The 22697-nt window shown below is 47.6% G+C and overlaps 1 protein-coding gene across 1 annotated transcript in view; it reads left to right on the forward strand.

Moving 5' to 3' along the window:
• The window catches only part of LOC115500700 (protoheme IX farnesyltransferase, mitochondrial), a 138206-nt gene that overhangs the window by 84852 nt on the left and 30657 nt on the right, over positions 1–22697 (forward strand). Inside the window, exon 5 of the mRNA XM_030295316.1 lies at positions 10181–10251. Coding sequence (XP_030151176.1) covers positions 10181–10251 — 71 coding nt within the window. The remainder of the gene's footprint in view (positions 1–10180; positions 10252–22697) is intronic.

Below are 22697 nucleotides of genomic sequence, written 5' to 3' on the forward strand. Positions count from 1 at the left end.
CGGAAACAGGCTCCAGGCTCCGAGCCATCAGCCCAGAGCCCGACGCGGGGCTCAAACTCACGGACCGCGAGATCGTGACCTGGCTGAAGTCGGACGCTTAACCGACTGAGCCACCCAGGCGCCCCAGAATAAACGATTTTAAAAATGGGGGGTTATTTTGCAGAGATGGGATTATAGTCGTTGGCAGCTGTCAGAGCTGAAATTCCTTTGAGTTTATTTGGAGGTTTTGGAAGGCTCTTAACCTCATCCTGGACCCCACTCTGGCCGAGATGTGGGCCCCAAACTTCATGCGTACTAGGAAAAGAGACTGTTGTCTCTCTCTTCCAGATGCTAGCCTTGTGCTGAAGTCAGGTAATGACATCGAGGTATATGTGGGGCTTGGGGGACGGTTGGGGCTGGGGAAAAATGAACCATGTTTAGGTACAGATGGGGGTCATCCAGCTAAAAGCCGCCAGGCTGAGTGTGCTGTAGAGAAACGGGATAGGTGACGCCGTAGCTTTCCTGGAAGGCGGGAGGGAACCGGGATCGCCAGCCTGGGTGGAGGGACCAGCCCTGGGTGGGAGAGGAGGCCACACACGTCCGAGTCATGGCAGCAGGAAACAACAGTGCCCTGATAGATGTCACACATGGAAGGGAGGGGGTGGAAGGGAAGAGAGCGGCCAGACGTGAAACCTCCTTGCCGAGGGGCGCAGGCCAAGTTGGTGGAGAGGTTGTGAGGGCAGTCCAGGGCGCAGAGGAGCCGCATGAGACTGGGGGCAGTAAACTTGCAGTGGGGAGGGCGGGCTTTCCGCCGCAGTGCAACCCCCACCGCGCCTCTCCCACCCCCGCCGCACCCCCGCAGAGAAAAGCCAACGCGGGGCCAAGCAGCAAGTCCCGGGACAGTGGCGGAGGCAGCCCGGGTCCTGGCGAAGAGCTGGTGGCCTGCGCTCCTACGGCAGGTGGACAGGTGGCCCCCAGGGCCAAGCCAGAACACAAAGCCGGGTGCGCGGGCAGCCCCGTAGGCCGCCTTGCGTCTGGAAAGATCTCTCCTGCCACCAAGTGAAAAATTGGTACCGGGGATCTATACTGGCACCAGGAGGTGGATAGGAGGGTGTTACAACCTATGGGACAAGAAATGGGGGCTGGAATTGAGGGAGAGGCACTGGGCCCACGGGGCGGTCATGGGTGTACTTGAGAAATACTCAGGGTCAGCGCTTTGTCTTTCTGTGATTCTTTCTGGGGGATAAAGAGTTCTAATCCTCTAGGGCCTCATAAATGTGGGTTTTATCCTAGATCAATTCAGTAATTCTTTATTAGTTCACCTAAAGAGGGTCTGTCCAAATACTGTATTTATATCACTTAGGTAGAATGTTTTTAATACCTTTTTTTTTTCCAAAGTGGATTGTAAATATTTTGTCGTATATTCCTTCCACCTTTTTTCGGAGAGCAGCGTTACAAACCCAGATCTCTCTGGACGGGAAGAGGGGTGACCTATAGTATGGTTTTCTTTTTTTTTTTTTTGTTTTTGTTTTTTAACGTTTATTTATTTTTGAGACAGAGAGAGACAGAGCATGAATGGGGGAGGGGCAGAGAGAGAGGGAGACACAGAATCGGAAGCAGGCTCCAGGCTCCAAGCCATCAGCCCAGAGCCCGACGCGGGGCTCGAACTCACGGACCGTGAGATGGTGACCTGAGCTGAAGTCGGACGCCCAACCGACTGAGCCACCCAGGCGCCCCTATAGTATGGTTTTCGGAAGCTGGTCAGAGTTGATGAGACTTTCTGAGTTCTGTTACTTACAGGATGTGGTACTTTGGGTGTCTCATCAGTGCTGGGTGACCTTTTATACCTTTCTGTTATTTTCCCGTAAGAGCGAAGCCTTGAAGTACAACCTACGAAGCGGTAGATGGCTTGAATAACATGTTTAGAGGAGAACGGTGCCCCCCTCACCTCCTGAGCTGAAAAGCCACTTCTGACGAATGCCGGGGCACATATGCACTCATGGGTTCAGATGCCTCGTGGGGAAAAATCAATGGGAACAAGGAGTCTTGCTCATTAACTTGTTTACTCTGGGTATGGCAAGTAGAACATTGGTAACAACCAAGGAGTAATGGCTGACCGGGTCTCTTAACTGATTTGTAAGCCGCAAGTCATGGCATATGGAATCCCGCAGGATAAGGGGCCTCTCCCTGTGCTTTTATTTATTTATTTTTTTTAGCATCCCTTTTAACTTGGCCCGAGATTGATGGAGGCATTATCGTGGACCTGGGAAGCTGTGAGCCGCCCTGGAATGACAAACAGTTGTTGACAGCTTTGAGGAGATGGATGGAAAAACAAACACGGACAAGGTTCTCGTGTTTGTTTTCCCGTTGAGCCTCGAGAAGAATGTTGCTCTGGTGATTCAGCACAGGGGAAGGAAAGTTACGCCTTGTTATCAAAGTCAATATTTTCTGAGCCCGACTTACACACATCTCCAGAACACATCTCATTTTTGCATGGCGTACAATTAATCAGAGTACGAATAGGGACGTTCATCACTTGGGAACAGGTTCTGCTTCTATCCACTCTTGGTAGCCGTCGTCATTTTCACGCATAAAATTCAGGAGTTTCGCAGGTACACGTTATCCGTTAGGACGAATAGGCAGAGTTTACATCTGGGCATCATCTCTCTGGAGTAATAATTATTACTAGCAGGAAAGCGTGATATAATAGAAAAGCACATACGTCATAACAGGCATCTAGTAAATATTTGTCCGTTGGTGTAATAGTGTGTTGTATCGTCCACAAGTTGCTATGAGGAGAAAAGAGCATCCATTTGCTACACTATCCACGAGAGCCATTAAACTGATTCCCAAACGGATTATAAGACAAAAGATTAATACAAATTATTATGTTCATATTGATTCATGCCTTTCAGAAACTTCAACTGAGGAATACCTTCACTGCTGGAGGCAGGTTACTTTATAAAGTATGATGTGTGGAAGGAAGTGATTTGGGGGTGTTGGTTTTCTAAGTGAGTTGTAAACGATTTCACTGCCTCTGTCTGCCTAACATCTTCCCACCTTCTTCTGGTGATAGAATTTTTCTTTCCTATGCAGAGAAAATAACGCTTGTGGCTTGAGGGAGATACTGCGTCATTGTGTCTGTCCACGAGCACCCCTTCCCTGCTCGAAGGATGGTCACCTCATCCCCTAGTCGCAATGCTGCTTCTGGACTTGATTCTTAGAGATCTGTCGGGAAACAGACTTTCTGCTAAGGTTGCCAGGAGCGTGAGAGTCGGAGGCTGGTAGTGTCATTTTAGCTGTTTGATGGCAAGAGCCTGCAAGCAGAAATACTCCGAGCAGAGTCAAGAGCTGGAAAGAGCCGGAAGCGTGATAGCACTTTTGACACTGAAGCTAGTGATTCCCAAAAGCAGCTACCACCCTGTTGTAAGAGATAAAGCCCCATTTCTCTTTGAGCTACTTTGAGCTGTCTTTCTGTCATTTGTGGCCCCAGGAGCCCCGCTGACATAACAGATGATATAGGCTCGCTGGAGGGGGGGTATGTGACCAAGGGGAAGATGGTGAGGCCGGGAACCTGGATAAAAAGTAAAAAGTTGAAACTGAAAAGAATGCCAGAAGACTGGTGGGTTTTTATGAGGAAAGAGACTGAAAAATGTTTCTGAAAAGGAACGCAGATGGATTAAAAGCAAGTTGTTTGCCCCAAGAAAAAAGCAAAGTATTATTCCCTTCTGTGCAATATGTTGCTCTACGTTTGAAGTATTTTGCAGTCCTCACGTATTAGGACGTTGGAGGCCAGAGGTGGAGCCCCAGAGGTAACTTGACCCCAGGCATCCCTGTTGGGTCTCTTCTCCACTTCCTTTTATCCTCCTCCTTGGCCACAAACAACTGAAGAGGAGGGAGGACCTATTTTCCTGGGCTTTGGTTCGTAAAATCCAAGGAAGGACTCTGTCACCCAGTTCGAATCAGATACCTGCTCAGGAAACCAGTCACTGTGTCCAGGTGTGCATACTGGCATATACAGCCATTTGGGACCCAGGGAACAGAGCCTTCCAGAGGCAGGTCAGGTGCAAGCCTGACCCCCGAGAGAATCAGTGTGGCCTGAGCAGCTGTCGAGATTGTGCTCACTACGGTGTATTACTTCTGCCATCATTCAGAGTAGTCAGGATATGGGAGAGGGGGCAGAACAGTATATTCTAAGGGTTGGTAATTCTGCATTTGTATTTTTTTTTTAATGTAGAAATGTCACCAGGCTCTTTCATAGTGATTAAGGGGGGGGTATTTTTTTAAGGTTCATTTATTTTTGAGAGTGGGGTGGGGCAGAGAGGGGACAGAGGAACCGAAGAGGGCTCTGTGCCGACAACAAAGAGCCCGATGCAGGGCTCGAACTCGTGCACTATGAGATCATGACCTGAGCCAAAGTCAGATGCTTAACCGACTCAACCACCCAGGTGCCCTTCTATTTTGTTTTGTTTTGTTTTTTAATTTTTTTTAATGTTTATTAATTTTTGAGACAGAGAGAGAGACAGAGCATGAAGGGGGGAGGGGCAGAGAGAGAGGGAGACACAGAATCGGAAGCAGGCTCCAGGCTCTGAGCCATCAGCCCAGAGCCCGACATAGGGCTGGAACTCACGGACCGCGAGATCGTGACCTGAGCTGAAGTCGGACGCTTAACCGACTGAGCCACCCAGGCGCCCCTCTATTTTGTTTTTAATACACATTGCAGGAGTTTTACTTCACTGCTGAAGTAGTTGGAGCCAACTGAAATGCTAATAACATCATGAAAAAAAAACTTATTATAAAGCACAGGAACAAAATGTGAGTAGGTTAATAAGCCAGCCGTGGGTTCTAAAGTATTTACATTTGTCATCTAACTACCCCGAACTTTATGTTTTGGAAATATGCTTTAAATATCTAAACTGAGAGGCATTATAGAAAATGCATGGAAAACAGAGTAAAATAGGGTAATGAGCTGTGGCCCCTTGGTTCTAGGAAAGATGGTCCAGTGCTCACTGAAACGAACCATCGGTCTTGGTTAGTGTGGTTAGCATGGTATTTCTACCCAGATGTGGCCTGTCCCACTTAATGTAAGCATTCGTGGGAGTCAGACGGTCCCGCCAAGTTCAGGCATCCGGCAGTTGGATTGCACGTTCTAGACCTTGGTTCCCATCTTCGGATGGCTGACGTGCCCAAAACGGAGACAAGCTAGTATCCTTTCCTTATCCAGGTGAAATAATTCATTCAGTTCCTGAACCACACCCTGCGAACTGCCAAAATACTTGTTTATATAAGAGCTTCTGTGTTATGTGAGATAACACCTTAGCCAGCCTTTAAACAGCATGATTTGTAATGGGAATCCTCATTACTCCTGTGAAATGAAATTAATAAGTTATGAAGAAAAGGTTATTTCAAATACCAATAGAAAGTGTTTGATTGTTGGGGAAGGAAGGGAATTTAAACAGATTTGGAACATTTTAATTACATGTAACTTGAACTACTTCAGGAAAGACTATAGACTCTCAGGGGCAAAGAATTTTTTAACACTTATAAATCATCATAAAATGAACGTAATACTGTCTACAAATGTACATATTCATTTGCACTGCTGGTTCCTTTAAAAATTATTTGTGCCTATTTGCATGGTTCTCCTTAAGAATTATAAATTCACATATCTCAGGAAGCCTGTCATTCAGGACTTCAGATAAGATGGGCGTATTGAGAAGTTAAATACTTCTAACTTAGGGGTGCCTGGATGGCTCAGTCGGTTGAACGTCCGACTTCGGCTAGGTCATGATCTTGTGGTTCGTGGGTTCAAGCCCCGCGTCGGGCTGTGTGCTGACAGCTTGGAGCCTGGAGCCTGCTTTGGATTCTGTGCCTCTCTCTCTGCCCCTCCCTGGCTTATACTCTCTCTCAAAAGAAATAAACATTTTAAATACTTTTAAATAGTGGCAGGGTTGACAGTAATATAGAAGAAGCCCTTATTGGGGTTTGGGCAGAACGTCAGAGCCACTGTGAGTGATTTAAGGGATGTATTGTGGGGAAATAAGCCAAAGGCGGTGCCGGGAGTGAAGCCGTCTGGAAGGCTGTGGTGGTGCCTGTACCTGGTGTTGGGCCGAGCTGAGCAGGACCATCGGAGAAGAGAGGAGGGAAGGGCAGGGAGGGCCGGGGAGGGCAGAGCAGGAGCAACCTGCAGTCTGCAAGGTTGAGGTGAAACTCACTGGAACAAACGGGAACTCGGAACTCGTGTCTGTTTCTTGCCGCCTCCCGCCGGCAACCTTGACCACACAGGTAACCTGCCCAAGAGCACGTGCACTTGACTACGAAACGAAACGGCACACAGACTTGAGCCAGGATTCTGAGAAGTGGGCGAGCTCAGGAATTGGCTGTGGCCCAGAGATCCGGCAGGATGGTGAAGCGCGGGCCCGGTGCCCCTGCAGGCGACCGGGGCAGCAGGCAGAGCCCCACCAGTTGGGAGTGAGCCTTGGTAGGGCCTGAGCTTAGAGCAGTTTTCCAAGTGTGAATGTGGCCGCTGTTTCGCTTCCACCTTCCAGATCGCATACGAGCTCTGGGGCCGTCCCGCCCCTGCAGCTGGACAGGGAAGGGAGCATGGGGCATTGTGGCTCTTGGCTAAGTGGACTGGAGCAACACGCGAACACAACGCCTTGTCAGCTGAGCACCGGGACACGCCGTTGGGTCAAACCTAGCTCCCAGAGAAGGCCGTAGCCCGACGTGATGAAAGTGTCCCCCTTACAACCCCAAATTCACTAACCCAAGATTCACTAGTCCCTTTTTGCATCTTTGGGTGATGTTCATCCGTCTTCAGGCTGGGTCACAGCCCTCCCACCCCCCCTTGATGTTTGTCCAGCCTCAGTTCTGAGACACGAGATTAAATACCGTCAGCATACCTTTGCCACTAGAAGGGGAGAGAGGAATAAAATGTTTATATCCAAATAAGAGAAAAGTACTCAGAACTATTACATTCTTGTATCTGCACCTGGTCACAGGACCACTGCTGATGTCTATAACTACCTTTGTGTGCTAGCCAAGCTGTGTTCCCCTTGTCTTTGGCACAGGAGATGACCCAAAATGGAGTTCTTGAAGGGTCTAGGAGTGGAACTCTTATACACCAATAGGAGGAATGTAAAACGGCAATCCACTTTGCAAAACAGTTCGACAGTTTCTTATGTAGTTTAAATATATACCTACTGTATGTTGCACACTCTTTACTTGTGAGAAATAAAAGCATATGCCCCCACAAAGACTTGAACACAAATGTCCATAGCTGCTTTTTTATAATAGTCCCAGACTGGAAACAACCCAAATATCCATCAACAAGTGAATAGATCTATTATAATAGTGGTATTACCAACACATATAATGGAATATTGCTCAGCAATAAAAAAGAATGAGCTATTGATACACTGAGCCATATGATGAATCTTAAAATAATTTTGCCTCATGAAAAAAAGTCCAGACAGAAAGTGCATATTGTAAAATTCCATTTACATAAAAGTCTGGAAAGTTCAAGTGATCTATAGGGACTCAAAGTATGGTTCACTGGCCGCCTGAGGAAGAGCTATGGGTGGGGGGAGGGGATTACAGTGAGGCATGACAAAACTTGGGAATGATGGATATGTACAGTATCCTGATTGTGGTGATGTCTTCATGACATCTGTTTCCTCCGGCCTCGGAGTTAAAAGCTGCCCAAGTCTCCAACTCCCCAGGGCCCTTGGCTATGTTCACAAGACAGTGACAAGTGTGGCACAGGGACAGAAGTAAAGCAAGTGATAAAAGGTTGCAGATAGTGGTGGCGTGAGATGAGGGATGGCCTTCAACCCATGTAACATACAAAGAATTTGGACTTTCAGGGGCACCTGGTTGGCTCAGTCATTTGAGTGTCCGACTCTTGGTTTTGGCTCAGGTCATGGTCTCACGGTCTTATGGGTTCGAGCCCCACATCAGGCTCTGCTCTGGCAACACAGAACCTGCTCGGGATTCTCTCTTCTCCGTCTATCTCTGCCCTGCCGTCACTTGTGCTGTCTCTGTCTCTCTCAAAATAAATAAATAAACTTAAAAAAAAGAGTTTGGACTTTCCAAGGCCACCGGAGAATGAGCAGTGAGGCGAACATGAAATCATTCAGTCTTTTTGAGCAAGTAGTTTTATTATGATTCCATACAAGTGTTAATAGTACAGTAAACTGGGAAGGGCAGGTTTGAGAGAGATTATGAAGTCTAAATTACCAGGACTTGGCGATGAATATGGTTGGTCAATGAATAGAAGAAATCAAAGCTGATCTAAAGATTTTGATATGAGTTATAGGAGAAAAAGTTATGTATTTGATTAAAAAAAAAAGAACTCTGGAGAAGTACTTGATTTGCATGGAAATGTGTTGAGTTCAGTTTGGAACACATTGCATTTGTGATGATGTTAAAATATCCAAAGGAAAAACACCAACCATCAAGTGACATTACAAAATCAGAACTCAGGACAAGGGCAGGATTGCACACTTTGTGGTTCTACTTAAAGACAAGAGAGTTGGGGCACCTGGGTGGCTCACTTAAGTGTCCAACTTCAGCTCAGGTCATGATCTCACAGTTCATGGGTTCGAGCCCCGGGTCGGGCTCTGTGCCGACAGCTCGGAGCCTGGAGCCTGCTTCGGATTCTGTGCCTCCCTTTCTCTCTGCCCCTCCCCCACTCGCACGCACTCTCTCTCTCTCTCTCTTTCAAAAATAAACATTAAATAAACTACCCATTATTAAGCACCTTCCAAGCATTATACTGTATGTCAGTATCTTAATTAATCCTCACATTAACCTTGCAAGTTATATATTATTACCCTCATTTTGCAGATGAGGAAACGGGCTTGTAGACAGTGTTACTTAGGCGCTCGTAATTGGCAAAGCGGAAATGTAACCCTCATCTGTAACTGCAAAGCCCGGACCCTTAACCTCTATGCCATCCTGAATTCTTCTGGCAACTTGAGTGTATCATGAAACTTCTGCCTCCGGTGCCTTTCTTTCTGTCTGCTTCCTCCTGCGTCTAGACTGCTCTTTTCTTCCCTCCAATCTCCTTAAAGCATCGCACTCCTGCTGAGTCTTAAGTCTGTCGGAGAGTGCTCGGAAGGCTATTTTCCCTGCCTCCCCAGCTGATTCCGAGCCCATCGTAGACCATCTCTCTTTCATTGTACTATACACGTTATTACAATCATCTGTATGCCAGTGTTTCCATTAGAGTAAAGGTTGGCACACCGTATTCAGTAAAGGGCCAGAGAGTAAATATTATAGGTTTTCTGGGCCATCCCATCTCTGTTGCAGCCACCCAACCCGGCCGCTGTGGTGTGAAAGCAGCCAGAGCAAGGCGTAGACAAACGAGTATGGCTGAGTTATGGTACAGCTTCATTTATGGACACTACAATCTGACTGTCATGTAATTTCCACATGTCACGAAGTATTCTCCTTCTTTGGATTTATTTTTCTAATCGTTAAAAAAATTAAAAAAAAAAAAACACGTTCGTATCTTGTGAGCCATTTGGAAGCAGGTGCCGGCTGGAGGTGGCCCATAAGCTAGAGCTTGCTGTCCCCTACACTATAGTATGAATTTCTTGGCCGCAAGTCTAGTACTTCTTTGTTAGGGTGATGATACCAACGTATCGTCCAAACTGGGATGCTCTGAAAGCGAAAGCGTTGCTGCGAGTGATGCTGGGACCCGCAGGCACAGAGGGGAACTAGGCCAGGCAGAGAGGGGTTGTCACCCCTCGTCACCCCTACCTCGAGGTAGCCTCGTCGGTTGTATACAGCTTCATCTGGGGTCTTAATCGCTTCAGTCGCCCATGTCCCAGGGTTCATTTTTCTTGGTCGACTCGCAGGCTTTGGGATGTGTGTGCGAGGTGCTGAAATCATTTAGAGCACTAATGTTTTACACCTGCCACAGTGGCTCTGGAAGAAGCAGCTGTATATTCAGTAAGTGGTTTTCAGAGGGGATGAGTGTGGAACCCGTGCATGACCTGGACAATGAATTCGTACAATTTTATAACACGTCTCTTCCAGAGAGTTTTCCTCCATCGAGTACCAAGAGTATGGGTTCATGCTAGTAAAAATTAAAATGAAATTTGCTGTGGACAAAATTATAGAACAGAAGCAGAAGAGAAGACTTGTTTCACATTATATTTAATGCCTTCTGTCTTTCTTTTCAATCTTTTTGCAGTTTTTTGAGGTGCCATTTGATTCAAACATGAATAGGACAAAGAACAGACCTCTGGTTCGTGGACAGATCAGGTAAACTCACGAATCCAAGACTCTTTCACTGTCTAGAACATCCATTTGCTGGTTTCTCCCGAATTGTTTCCCAGTCGTGTGCCTTGAGTTGTGGCAGGCAAATAACACGCCCCCAAAGGGACCTACTGGTGTGGACATGCAGTACCTCTACTCAAAGTGTACCTCAGGGCACCTAAAACCGAGCTAAGATTTGCAGTCCCGTTGTTGGGGAAACTCCTGCCGTGTGGATGTCTTTATGAGATCCCACTTTGAAACGTGGACTTGTTTCACTTGTCCCAGCTGAGGATAAAAACATTCCATTAGCACAAGTGATTTCAGATAAATCCACATAAGGTATCCGAAGAAAGATCTATCCGAAGCCTTACTTTTGCAGACAAACTGATAATGCTGTCATCTGCCAAGCAAAGGACTGCCTCCATTATTCTTTCTACCAAATTCAATTAAGTAGAACTAAAAGGCATATAAATATTTTAATATCACTAATGGTTAATAATTAAACGTTTTAACTTCCTGGAGTCCTTGAAACTGGCATTGAAAAAAATTTTTTTTTTAAATCCAGTGGATATCATCAGCCAAGAAGAATAAAAAGAGGCAAATGGTTGATAACGACTATTCTAAATCAGTGAATCCTGCCCTCACATTTCCAGGCAGTGCCCTCATGGAGCTTAAAATGTATTGGGTAACACTTGTGGATCAAACCAATCACACGTTTTCAGTAAGACAATAAAGGAAACAAAGCAGGTACAGTCAGAAGTCTATGTAAAAATGATTTTTAATATTAGCCGTTTGTAGCCATTCAGTTCTTAAATGAGTTTAAAATACCATTATATTGCAAAGAGCCATGAAAACCTGTAAGAACAGAAATCTCATATCTATTGATAATTGATTTCTTGAAATATAAATCAAGCCATTTGCTGTGTTTTTATTTAAAAAGTGTCAGAAGTACGTTTATTGTTATTTTTTTCATGTTTATTTTTGAAAGAGACAGAGCATGAGCAGGGTAGGGCAGAGGGAGAGGGAGACACAGAATCCGAAGCAGGCTCCAGGCTCTGAGCTGTCAGCACGGAGCCTGACGCGGGGCTCGAACTCACCGACCGTGAGATCATGACCTTAGCCGAAGTTGGACGCTTAACTGACTTAGCCACCAAGGCGCCCCAGAAGTACTTTAATTTAAAGTTGTTTTATAGGCTTTTAAAGTTTTTAAAATTTATTTTAGGGGGAGGAGAAGGAGCACTCGAGAGCACGAGTGGGGGAGGGGGAGAGAGAGAGAGAGAGAGAGAGAGAGAGAGAGAGAGAGAAAGAATCCCAAGCAGGCTTCACACTGTCAGCTCAGAGCCTGATTCAGGGCTCAAACTCACGAACCATGAGATCATGACCTGAGCTGCAATTGAGTTGGACACTTAACCGATTGAGCCGCTCAGGTGCCCCTGAGTGAAGTTGTTTCACAAGAGCAAATGCAAGCTTTGTAACCCATTTCAAAAACTAGAAGCTGCTTGTGCTGCTGGTCAGGTCACACGTAAGTTCTTGCTCCTTTCCTCAGTGAAATCGTACCCTCTAGAACCAAGGCAGATGCAGGACAAGCCCAGTAAGCAGCCATTAGGCATCTAATGGTGATCAGATAGAGCCCGCCATTCTTCTGGTATCTCCTCTTACTTTGCCCAGTGTGTTCATTGTCTGCACCCAGGAAAGCCAGGCCTTTAAGTGCATCCAGAGTGGGGGGCTTGCTTGTTGGCCTTGGCAATGCCCATCCTTTAAAGGAGACAGGCTGGGGGCGCCTGGGTGGCTCGGTCGGTTAAGTGGCCGACTTCGGCTCAGGTCATGATCTCGCAGTCCGTGAGTTCGAGCCCCGCGTCGGGCTCTGTGCTGACAGCTCAGAGCCTGGAGCCTGTTTCGGATTCTGTGTCTCCCTCTCTCTGACCCTCCCCTGTTCATGCTCTGTCTCTCTCTGTCTCAAAAATAAATAAACGTTAAAAAAAATAATAATAATTAAAGGAGACAGGCTGTCATCTAGTTATTAGTCTTGCTAAACTTGTAACTTCACCTTTTGTTTTGCAAGATGACCCCGGGTCTCCTTTATGACAATAAACCTTAATTGCTGCCTAAAGTAGCTTCCGAGAGGGCAACTCACAGGGCTGGAAAAAGAGAGTCAAACTTCTGTTATGAGCTAGCGTGTATTTTATTAAATCGGTACAATTGTAGGAGCTGTTCCGAGTCTGCGGCAGAAATCCTGCACTGAGAGTCACGGTTTTGAAACTGCAGACTTGGTATGCTGCCAGGTAGTTTTTATTATAATTTAGTAAATTGTTATCTATGACACATATTTTGTAAGTGGCTGGCTGCGGGGGTATAGTAGAAAGTCTTACGTCTGTCCGTTAGCATTGATTCCAGCTTTGGTGGTTCTGACATTCACAATAGCTATTGGGCAGTTAGGCGTAAAGCCCAGCCAGTTTATTTTGAAATTCTTGATTTGGAATTTACCGCTCCATTTGATTGGACTGATCTGCCTTGTTGAATCTGTCCAACGTCGTAGACACTGCAGTTTGTCATGTGAAGTGTAAGTTCCCGTCATTACTGACGGGCAGCAGTAAGCATGGTCAGTCTGGGAGGGAAATCCTTGGACATCTTTGCCACTGATGGCTGTTTCCTCCTTTGTACCTCGCTTGGCTTCTCTGCATCCTGAAGACATACCATGAGCATTTATGGGGTGTGTGTGTGTGTGTGTGTGTGTGTGTGTGTGTGGCATTAATTTTTTTAAAGTGATTGCAATTTAGTTTGAAAATTTTTATTGAAGTGAATAAAAGGGTATTCTAAGAAGTTAAAGGAATACAATTAAGGAAAGAAACATATGCCTGGATTAGTTATTCTTTTTTTTTTTTTTTTTTTTTTTTTTGAGAACCTGGGAAATACTGTGTGGACCCATCTGTGCATTTATGCACTTGCATGGTGGCCATTCTCTGAACTTTTGGTTTTCTCTTCCAGAAAAATGTGGCTGGGTAGGTGGGCACTGAATGCCTTATAGAACTGACACAGATGATAGGGCTTTTTTTGTTGTTGTTATTTAGTGTTTATTTATTTTGAGAGAAAGAGCAGGGGAGAGGCAGAGAGGGAGGGAGACAGAATCCCAAGCAGGCTCTGCACATCAGGCACAGAGCCCGATGTGGGGCTTGAACCCACGAACTGCGAGATCGTGACCTGCGCCGAGACCAAGAGTCGGACACCCAACTGACTGAACCACCCACGTGCCCCGAAGATCGTGCTTTTTTGGTTGTTTATTCTGTATTCCAGAAAGGATTAGAGGTATCATGAGACTGTAACTTAATAAAACAGAGAAATGCGTAAAGAAAGTCAGGGTTGCGGAACATAGAATCTGTGATAAAACGGCGAGAACAAGGAAAGCTTCTCGAGGTCACCGTAGTTACTGAGGTTGACCTGTAGATTTCATTCTGCATTTCCTGGTGAAATCACAGTCCCATCGTAATGGCAAGCATTGCGTGCAATATTAATATTTAATTATCCCTACAGCACCATGAGATAGGGCACTGTTGAATATGCAGCTGAGAAGACTGAAGATCCAAGTGTTATGAAAAGTGGCAGAACCAAAATTTGGCCTGGCCCATTTGCTTCCCTGCCCCGAGTTCCTAACCGCTACATAGAACCGTCTCTAAAATCTCTCTGTCCGTGAGAAGGAATCACCACCCTAGGGAGACCAAACTTCTGCCTCTCCGTTCTTAAAAAAATAAGAAAGGACACTTGGTGATGGTATTAGAAGAATGTCCTACATGACTTCCATGGAGGAAACCTATATAGATTTCTAAGGCATCTCGGCCGCAAGCCAGAGCAGAAATACCCAAGAACAGCTCCTGCCGAGAACCGCGTAGAGCGAATCTTCTTGAAGCAGGTGGTGAGGAAGAAGCTCGTGGGCAGACGTATTGGCCCAAGGACCTTCTCTAGCGCGCCAGCTTGCTCCAGGGATTAAGCTGAGCCCGTGAAAGAGAGGAGGGAAGATGCCAGTGTCGTGTGTGCATCAGGCGACGCGGGGGATGTGCTCCCACCACACGATACGATAGGAAAGAGGGGGTGAACGGTCAGGCGGCTCTTGGTCCCGGTTTGCCCAGGACTGTCCTGCTTTACACCAGAATTATTGATGCTGTTCTGCTCTCACTCTTAATACTGTCCAGGCTGGATGATAGCCACACCACGTAATTTCTAGAAAGGTCTGGTGGTGATGACTGTAAAGTTTACAGAATTTCCTCCTTTTTAAGTCCATTTCCTACAAATTCCAATTGCTTTTTTTGCCTAGAGAAGAAAACAGAGAGCACATAAATGGGAAGTTATGTCATATCTAAATCAGACTGTAGGTCCACACCATAATACAGGCCTCTTTAACTAGCTTTTTAAAAATGACACTCGATGTCGGGGCGCCTGGGTGGCTCAGTTGGTTAGGTGTCCGACTCTTGGTTTCGGCTCAAGTCATGATCTCATTTTCGTGGGTTCGAGCCCCATGTCGGGCTCCGTGCTGACAGTGCAAAGCCTGCTTGGGATTCTCTCAATCCCCCTCTCTCTCTCTCTCCCCCCTCCCTCCCCCTCCCCCACTTGTGCTGTTTCCATCTCTCAAAATCAATGAACTTAAAAAAAAATGACGGTCGATGTTGACGTTTGCTCATAAATTGGAGAAGATGCATAAGGCCAACTGACTCATTTGGATGTTTCTGGCAACAATGGTGTAGTCATGGTTCTGAATGACTGTTGTCAGGAGGGAGTTGGGCTTAGAGCTCCCCTTTGATTCTCCGGCAGAGAGCACGGTGTAGAATCCATGCCACACATCAGGAATGCACACTGAAAGGAGTCTGCTCACTTACGGAGTCGAACCTGTGAGCCCAAAGTCACTTGGTGAAGGTGAACGTCAGAGAAGCTTACCTTATCGGAAAGTCAGATTCAGTGTGATCCAGGTTTTAAGTTGGCGGCTGGAGAAAGTTCATTAGCAAATTTTAAAAAATCTCCGTAATAGAAAACACCTCAGTCTTCTGATAGTCTTTGGTAACAGAATCGAATGAAAAATGTCACCTGGTGGACTCTAAGCTTGGGCAAGTCACAGAATTAACCTTGCCCCACTGCCCCTTCCCCTCAGGGAGGGATCCTAATTCCAGCCTTGTTCATCTCACGCCGTTGTGGTGCGGGTAACAATGAGGTCAACAGAATCATGCAAAGACACGTGCATTGTTGGGGAGAAGGTTTAAAACTCTAGAAAAACGAGTAGTTACTTGTAGGACTTCCACCTGTTTTCAAATTTTGCTTTACAATACAAATATTTCAGTACTTACAGGCAATGACAAAAAAGAAAGTCAGGGGGCGCCCGGGCGGCTCAGTCAGTTATATATCTGACCGTTGAATTCAGCTCAGGTCGTGATCTCACAGTTTGGGGGATGGAGCCCTGCATCAGGCTCTGTACTGGCAGCACAGAGCCTGCTTGGGAATCTCTGTCTCTCTGTCTCTCTCTCTCTCTCTCTCTCTCTGCCCCTCCCCCCACTGCTCACCTGCTCTCTTTCTCTCTCTCTCAAAATAAACTTAAAAAAATTTTTACATTAGTTTCTAGGGATAGGGAGAAAGAAGCAAAACACTTGGAAAGTAAGACAGCAGAGAGTGGATGTTACGTGTTTCCATTATCAGGGTCATTGATAGGACCACCCTGTGGCATGTCACGGAATCCTTCCTTCCTCCTGCTGCCCTCAGGACACGTTGATGGGGAATGTTGTCCCTGTAGAGGACTATGCTGGTTGCCAGGGTTACTAACAGGTGGGTGACATGCTCTCCGTTCTCTTAGGGTCACGTTGAGGGGACGGCAGCTCACACGTGTAAGGACACTGAGTGCTACCAGGGGTACGGTCTACACATGTAACGCTGAGTGCACCTGCCAGCCGGGTACCGCGCGGGACCCCAAGGGGCAGCGGGGAACACCACGGGAGGGACATTGCTGGGTGATGCGGGAGCACAAAGAGGAGACCTGATCCAGACCGCAGAGCTCCAGGGTGACTTAAGGGGGGCGCGAGGACATCCAGGGTGACTTAAGAGAGGCACAAGGACGTCCGGGGTGACTTAGCAGAGGCGCGAGGACGTCCGGGGTGACTTAGCAGAGGCGCGAGGACGTCCGGGGTGACTTAGGAGAGGCCCGAGGTGAGAACCAGAGGAGGAGGAGGAGCTAAGCCAGCCTGTCCTTTTCCAAGTTCTTTCTGTTCCTTCCCCCTCCGACCACTCCTTTGTTGGTGGCCACTGGCCTCCTCATCCCGTCTGCGATCTACAGACACTGCCCTCTGCCCTGTCTGTACCTCCAGCCCAGACCGCTCTTCTGAGCCAAGGCCTTTGAAAATCTCTTTTGGGGTCCTCTATGGGTATCTCCGATTCCTTAAGTATATATCCCAGCGCACGGCTTCCCCCCTCCCACACGGCTTTTTGTTAATCAAGGTTCTGAAGTCAGGTGCCTGTAAGTTACTCTAGACTCCCTGTCTGGTCCCCCTCATCTGGTTGTGGAATAGACCGTGTCTGTCCAGCCCCCTAAGTCACCCTGGAATGTGCCCTCTCACCCCCCCGCTCTGGTGTCAGAGCACCCCCAGCTTGCCTGGGTTCTTAGAACCATGCCTCAGCTGCTCTCCCTGCCCGTTCACCAGCCCTCTTTCCGTCTGTCTTCCCCAGGCTTTCCTTACATGATCACATTGGTCTCTGGCTTCAAACCTTTGGGGAGAGTCTTCTAAATATATTTAAGAAGAAATACTTGTTTTCCGTTCTTTACTATGTCTTACATGTAAGGCCTTTGAGGATCTAATCCTTCCTGGTCCTTCCAGCCTCCTCCTCTGTGCGCATCTTTCTTCTTCTTCTCCTTCGTCTCCTTCTCTTCTTCCTCCTCCTGCTCCCTCTCCTAATGTTTATTTTCAGAGAGAGAGAGAGAGAGAGAGAGAGAGAGAGAGAGAACAAGCGGGGGAGGGGCAGAGAGAGGGAGAGAGAGAATCCCAAGCATACTCCACATTGTCAGCACGGAGCCCGACGCCAGGCTCAAACTCACAACTGAGATCGTGACCTGAGCCGAAACCAAGAGTCGGACGCTTAACCAACTGAGCCACCCGGGCGCCCCTCTGCTCACCTTTTCTCATTTATCCCTTGGTGTTGAGACCGAATGGGCCCGCTGGTGTTTTCACCGAAGCACCATGCTCCTTCTTGTCCCACTGGGTATGCTCCCCTAGTCCGCTCATTGCCTGGGCAGGTTTTGTGCCAAGCACTTCTTCCTCTGGAAGGGGCAGCTACGCCCGTAGTCCAGTGGGGCGGGTGGGGTTAGGTGTTTGTCCTGGGGCTCGCCCTCTTCTTCGTTTATGCCCCTGTCCTAGCCCCACACAGCCCTCTGCAAACCCTTTCCTTGGGCCCCTTGCTCCATTACGTTGTGTGTTCTTCTGGGACAAAGATGGAATCTGCCTTCTGTTTATCTCCAGTCCCCAAGATCGTTTATAGAGAGCAGTTTCCTCAGTGCCTAACGTGTGCTCGGCACTATTTTTAATGCCACGACCCGGCAGGGAACAAAGCAGACAGCCATCCCTGATGTCACGGAGCATGCGCTCCGGCCATCACATCCGGCAGACCGCTGATGCTTCATGAGGGATGCGTGGACGGACAGAGGGACAGATGTTAGAGAAGCGGAAATGACCTCCCAAGGGGAGGAAGGACAGAAGCGAAGACTCTGAGACGGGTACACGGCGCACGGTGTCAAGGGGATGAGGAAGCCATCGGGACAGGCAGAGGAGTGCAAAATATGTGTTTAAGGATAAAAATAAATGACTTGGCCAGACTCAGAGGGAAGGATTTGAAGGAGCAAAGTAAGGAAGCAGAGCCAGGAAGGAGGCCGAGAAAACGTGCCTGCCCCACCATTGTGACACGGGCTGTGCTGTAGGGATTGGACCGTGGTCCGTGTCGTTTGGGGAGCTCTTAAGCAGCTCAGGACAAGAAAAAGAAATAACAGGCCTGTGTATTGGGAAAGAAGAAATGAATTCTTCATTCACAGACCGTGTGATAGTTTGCCCGGAAAACTCAAACAAACCTACAAAAAAGCTACTAGAACCAGTAAGTGGATATAGCAAGGGCACAAGATACAAGGTCAGGATGCAGAATGCAACTGCAGGAAGCGAGGCAAAGAATTTTTAGAGAAAACACACAAAAGCAACAAAACAAAAAAGTACAAAAAGCACAAACCATAAATGAAGTCATAGGTAAGTTAGACTTCACCGAAATAAAAATCGCTGCTCTCCCAGAAACACTTCTGAAAACGACCGGATGGGCCAAAGAGTGGGAGAAAATATTTGCAAAGCATGGAACTCACGAAGGACTTGTGGCCAGAGTACGTACAAAATCCCTAAAGCCCGGTGACAAGAAAATAGCTCAACCAAAAAATGGACAAAACGTTTTTATAGTTTTTTTTTTTTTTACGTTTATTTATTTTTGAGACAGAGAGAGACAGAGCACGAATGGGGGAGGGTCAGAGAGAGGGAGACACAAAATCTGAAACAGGCTCCAGGCTCCAAGCTGTCGGCACAGAGCCTGACGCGGGGCTCGAACTCATGGACCGCGAGATCGTGACCTGAGCCAAAGTTGGACGCTTAACCGACTGAGCCACCCAGGCACCCCTGGACAAAACGTTTTTATTTTTTTAATTTGTTTTAATTTTTTTTTTTTTCAACGTTTATTTATTTTTGGGACAGAGAGAGACAGAGCATGAACGGGGGAGGCGCAGAGAGAGAGGGAGACACAGAATCTGAAACAGGCTCCAGGCTCTGAGCTGTCAGCACAGAGCCCGACGCGGGGCTCGAACTCACGGACCGCGAGATCGTGACCTGGCTGAAGTCGGACACTTAACCGACTGCGCCACCCAGGCGCCCCACAAAACGTTTTTAAACAGACATTTCACTAAAGAGGAAGTCTGCATATCAAATAAACACAAAACGGTTTTCATTATCACCAGTTCACTGGGGGAAATGCAAATTAAAGCCACAGTGGGACATCACTGCACACCTATTAAAACAGTTAACATTTATTTTTTTTAATATGAAATTTATCGTCAAATTGGTTTCCATACAACACCCAGTGCTCATCCCAACAGGTGCCCTCCTCAATGCCCATCACCCACTGTCCCCTCCCTCCCACCCCCCCATCAACCCTCAGTTTGTTCTCTGTTTTTAAGAGTCTCTTATGGTTTGCCTCCCTCCCTCTCTAACTTTTTTTCCCCCTTCCCCTCCCCCATGGTCTTCTGTTAAGTTTCTCAGGATCCACATAAGAGTGAAAACATATGGCATCTGTCTTTCTCTGTATGGCTTATTTCACTTAGCATCACACTCTCCAGTTCCATCCACGTTGCTACAAAGGGCCATATTTCGTTCTTATTCCTTGCCACGTAGTATTCCATTGTGTATATAAACCACGATTTCTTTATCCACTCGTCAGTTGATGGACATTTAGGCTCTTTCCATAATTTGGCTATTGTTGAGAGTGCTGCTATAAACATTGGGGGTACAAGTGCCCCTATGCATCAGTACTCCTGTATCCCTTGGGTGAATTCCTAGCAGTGCTATTGCTGGGTCATAGGGTAGATCTATTTTTAGTTTTTTGAGGAACCTCCACTCTGTTTTCCAGAGCGGCTGCAGAACAGTTAACATTTCTAAAGCAATAATACCAAGTGCTGGCAAAGATGTGGAGTGGCTTGAATACAGAGTGATGCCGTTACTTTTGTGAAAACAGTTTGGCAGATTCCTATGAAGTCACACAAGATTTACCATATCTATAACCCCAGTCCCATGTGTCTCTGGAAACTTATGTCCATACAAAGATCTGTACGTGAATACTTATAAGTTTAATTCATTATTACTGAAAACAACCTAAATGTCCTTCAGCTGGTGAGTATACACACATAAAATGACATGGGCACATTTCAGAAGCGTTGTAAGTGAGAGCAGACAGACCCAAAAGGTTACATACTGTGCCACCCCATGTAGGTGACATTTTGGAAAGCCAAAACTCTGGGGACAGAAATCAGTCAGATCAATGGCTACTAGAAATCGGGGGTGAAGGAAAGGGAATGGAGTACAGAGGAGCATGAAGGAACTTTGTGAGGTGACAGAAATATTCTATATCTTTTTTTATGTTTTGAAAGAGAGTCAGTGGGGGAGAGGGACAGAGGAAGGGAAAGAGAGAGCGGATCTTAAGCAGGCTCCACACTCACCCGAGAGCCCGACGCGGGGCTTGATCTCGTTTCTGTGAGATCGTGACCTGAGCCGAAATCGAGTCAGACACTTAACCAAGTGAGCCACCCGGACACCCCAGAAATAGTCTATATCTTGATCACGGTGGCGCTTACACCGTTGTGTATCTTTGTCAGAGCTCGGAACTCACTGTACTCTCAAAATGTGTGAATTTCACTGCGTGCACGACTAGTGGGTTTTCAGGGCGCTTGGTTTTCCCTGGGACCATGTTGACGTAGCCTGCAGAGCATGAGCGTTTGGGGTCGGTCTGCCTGGACTCAGAATCCAGCTGCTTTTTCTGCTCTCCCAGGCGGGAGCGTGTTAGGAGACGGCTGTGTCCTCTTCTCTTAAGCTGGGGCGCTTACCTCTTGGGCGTAGGTGAGGCTGCGGCCCTTCTGCTACAGCAGTGAATGACAGTGCGGTCCTCACTGTGGTGGCTCCTACTTTTTTCAGCAGCCCCGGGCCGAGCATCTCCGGGTGTTAGGCTCCAGCTCAGCGCTGGAATACGGCTGATGTGACCCAGCTCCGGCCCTCCTTACTGTCCTGTCGGGGAGGTACAGAGTAAACCAGTGAGCCAAATAAAGGTTCAGAGGTCCCTCTCGATGGCCGTCAGTTGTCCAGAGAAAACAAGGAACCGGATAATATAGAGCCAACTGGTGGAGACCGCTTGAGGAGGAGGTACAGAGACACTTGAGGAGGTGGGGTATGCGCTGAGCCCCGGAGGTTGAGGATGCAGGGAAGGGGGGCAGCGTGGGCAGAGGGAACAGCAGGTGCAGAGCCCGGGCGGTCAAGGTGTGCCTGACCCAGTGAAGAGAATGGGGGTCGCGGTGGCCAGAAGGAGCAGAGTGGGAGGAGATGAGGTCACGAGGGCACCGCAGTGACAAGTCTGGCTCAGAGGCGGTGTGCAGCGGGAAGCCAGACGTGAGTCGTAAGCGTGGGGTCGCTGCAGTCACACTGATGTTTGTAAGGGAAGTCTTCAGAATGTACCATAGCGTCACGGGAGTGAACAGAGGCCTGGGACCAGTCCAGGGTGAGCTGACGATGGCTTAGACCAGGGCGGTCACAGTCGGGGGGGCAACCCAGAACGCAGACTGGGCACCACCGCCCACAAGGTCACTTAAATTGTGTCCGCTTTTCAAAGCCGTTCCCGCTTCCTGTGGGTCACGGATCTCCCGCAGAAAAACCCCGCCGATCCCTGCCACCCTGCCTTTGCGCCTCCCGTTCTTTCCACCTGTCTTCTCGAGTTTTCTCAAGACCTCCCTTAAGGAAGGTCTCCGCCGTCTACACGTATCTGCACCTTTCTTACACTCCGCAGCTCTTCGTACGGGTAGCACGTAATTCGTCAGGAGCAGGCAGTGTAGCAAAGCAGTCGTCAGCCCCGCCCCTCCCAAGAAGCAGCAGCCCCACCGTCCAGCGGAGCGCCCCCAACCGTCGCGGCAAAGATACGTGACGGTGCAGTCCGGTTGCCAGCGCTGGACATCGAGACACAGTGGAGTGGACCCTGCCAGCAGACAGGCCCCTTTAGGACCCCCCCGTCTCTCCTCCACCGGAGTCCTAAAGGCGGAATGGCACGAACGCCCAGCCATCTAGATACAGACTTTCCCCTCATTCCCTCTTTTGATTTACCCCGGGGATTTTTTGTGGATGTGGTCGTTATTTCCCAGAACCGTACATGCCTAACCTTGCATGCACTTTATGGATCACTGCAGGAGATTTCAAAGGATAATTTTGAGTCTGGTGTATTTTCACCTCAGGGATGAGCTACATAAAGTAAATAAACTCCAACTCCACTCTGTTTCAAGACAGTAAACGTGCAGATTGATTTCCAGCCTCTGTGCCGCTCGCCTTGCTGTTTAGCGAGCGGCCGCTGCAGCTTTGTCTCTGTCGTTTCCCGTGATGGAGAAAGTGACATTGACCGTGTTTGTTTAATAAACAAGGAATAGTAAGATAATTGTTTTCGAAATAGCCAGTTACAGGATAAACATCCCCTTTACATTTCAGGCAACAGAAATTTTGTGCAATTTTGATGAGAATCAAAGACAAAAATCCTTACAACTAAAATGCCATTTAGTGAGAATAAAAATCTACAAAATTACATTATTGGTTATTTCAGTTTCCCAAGGAGAATACAGATGACAGTACTTCTAAGTACCTCTTTGTTGCCTACATAAAATGACA

Source organism: Lynx canadensis, chromosome E1, assembly GCF_007474595.2.
Source record: "Lynx canadensis isolate LIC74 chromosome E1, mLynCan4.pri.v2, whole genome shotgun sequence".
Classification (NCBI taxonomy): domain Eukaryota; kingdom Metazoa; phylum Chordata; class Mammalia; order Carnivora; family Felidae; genus Lynx; species Lynx canadensis.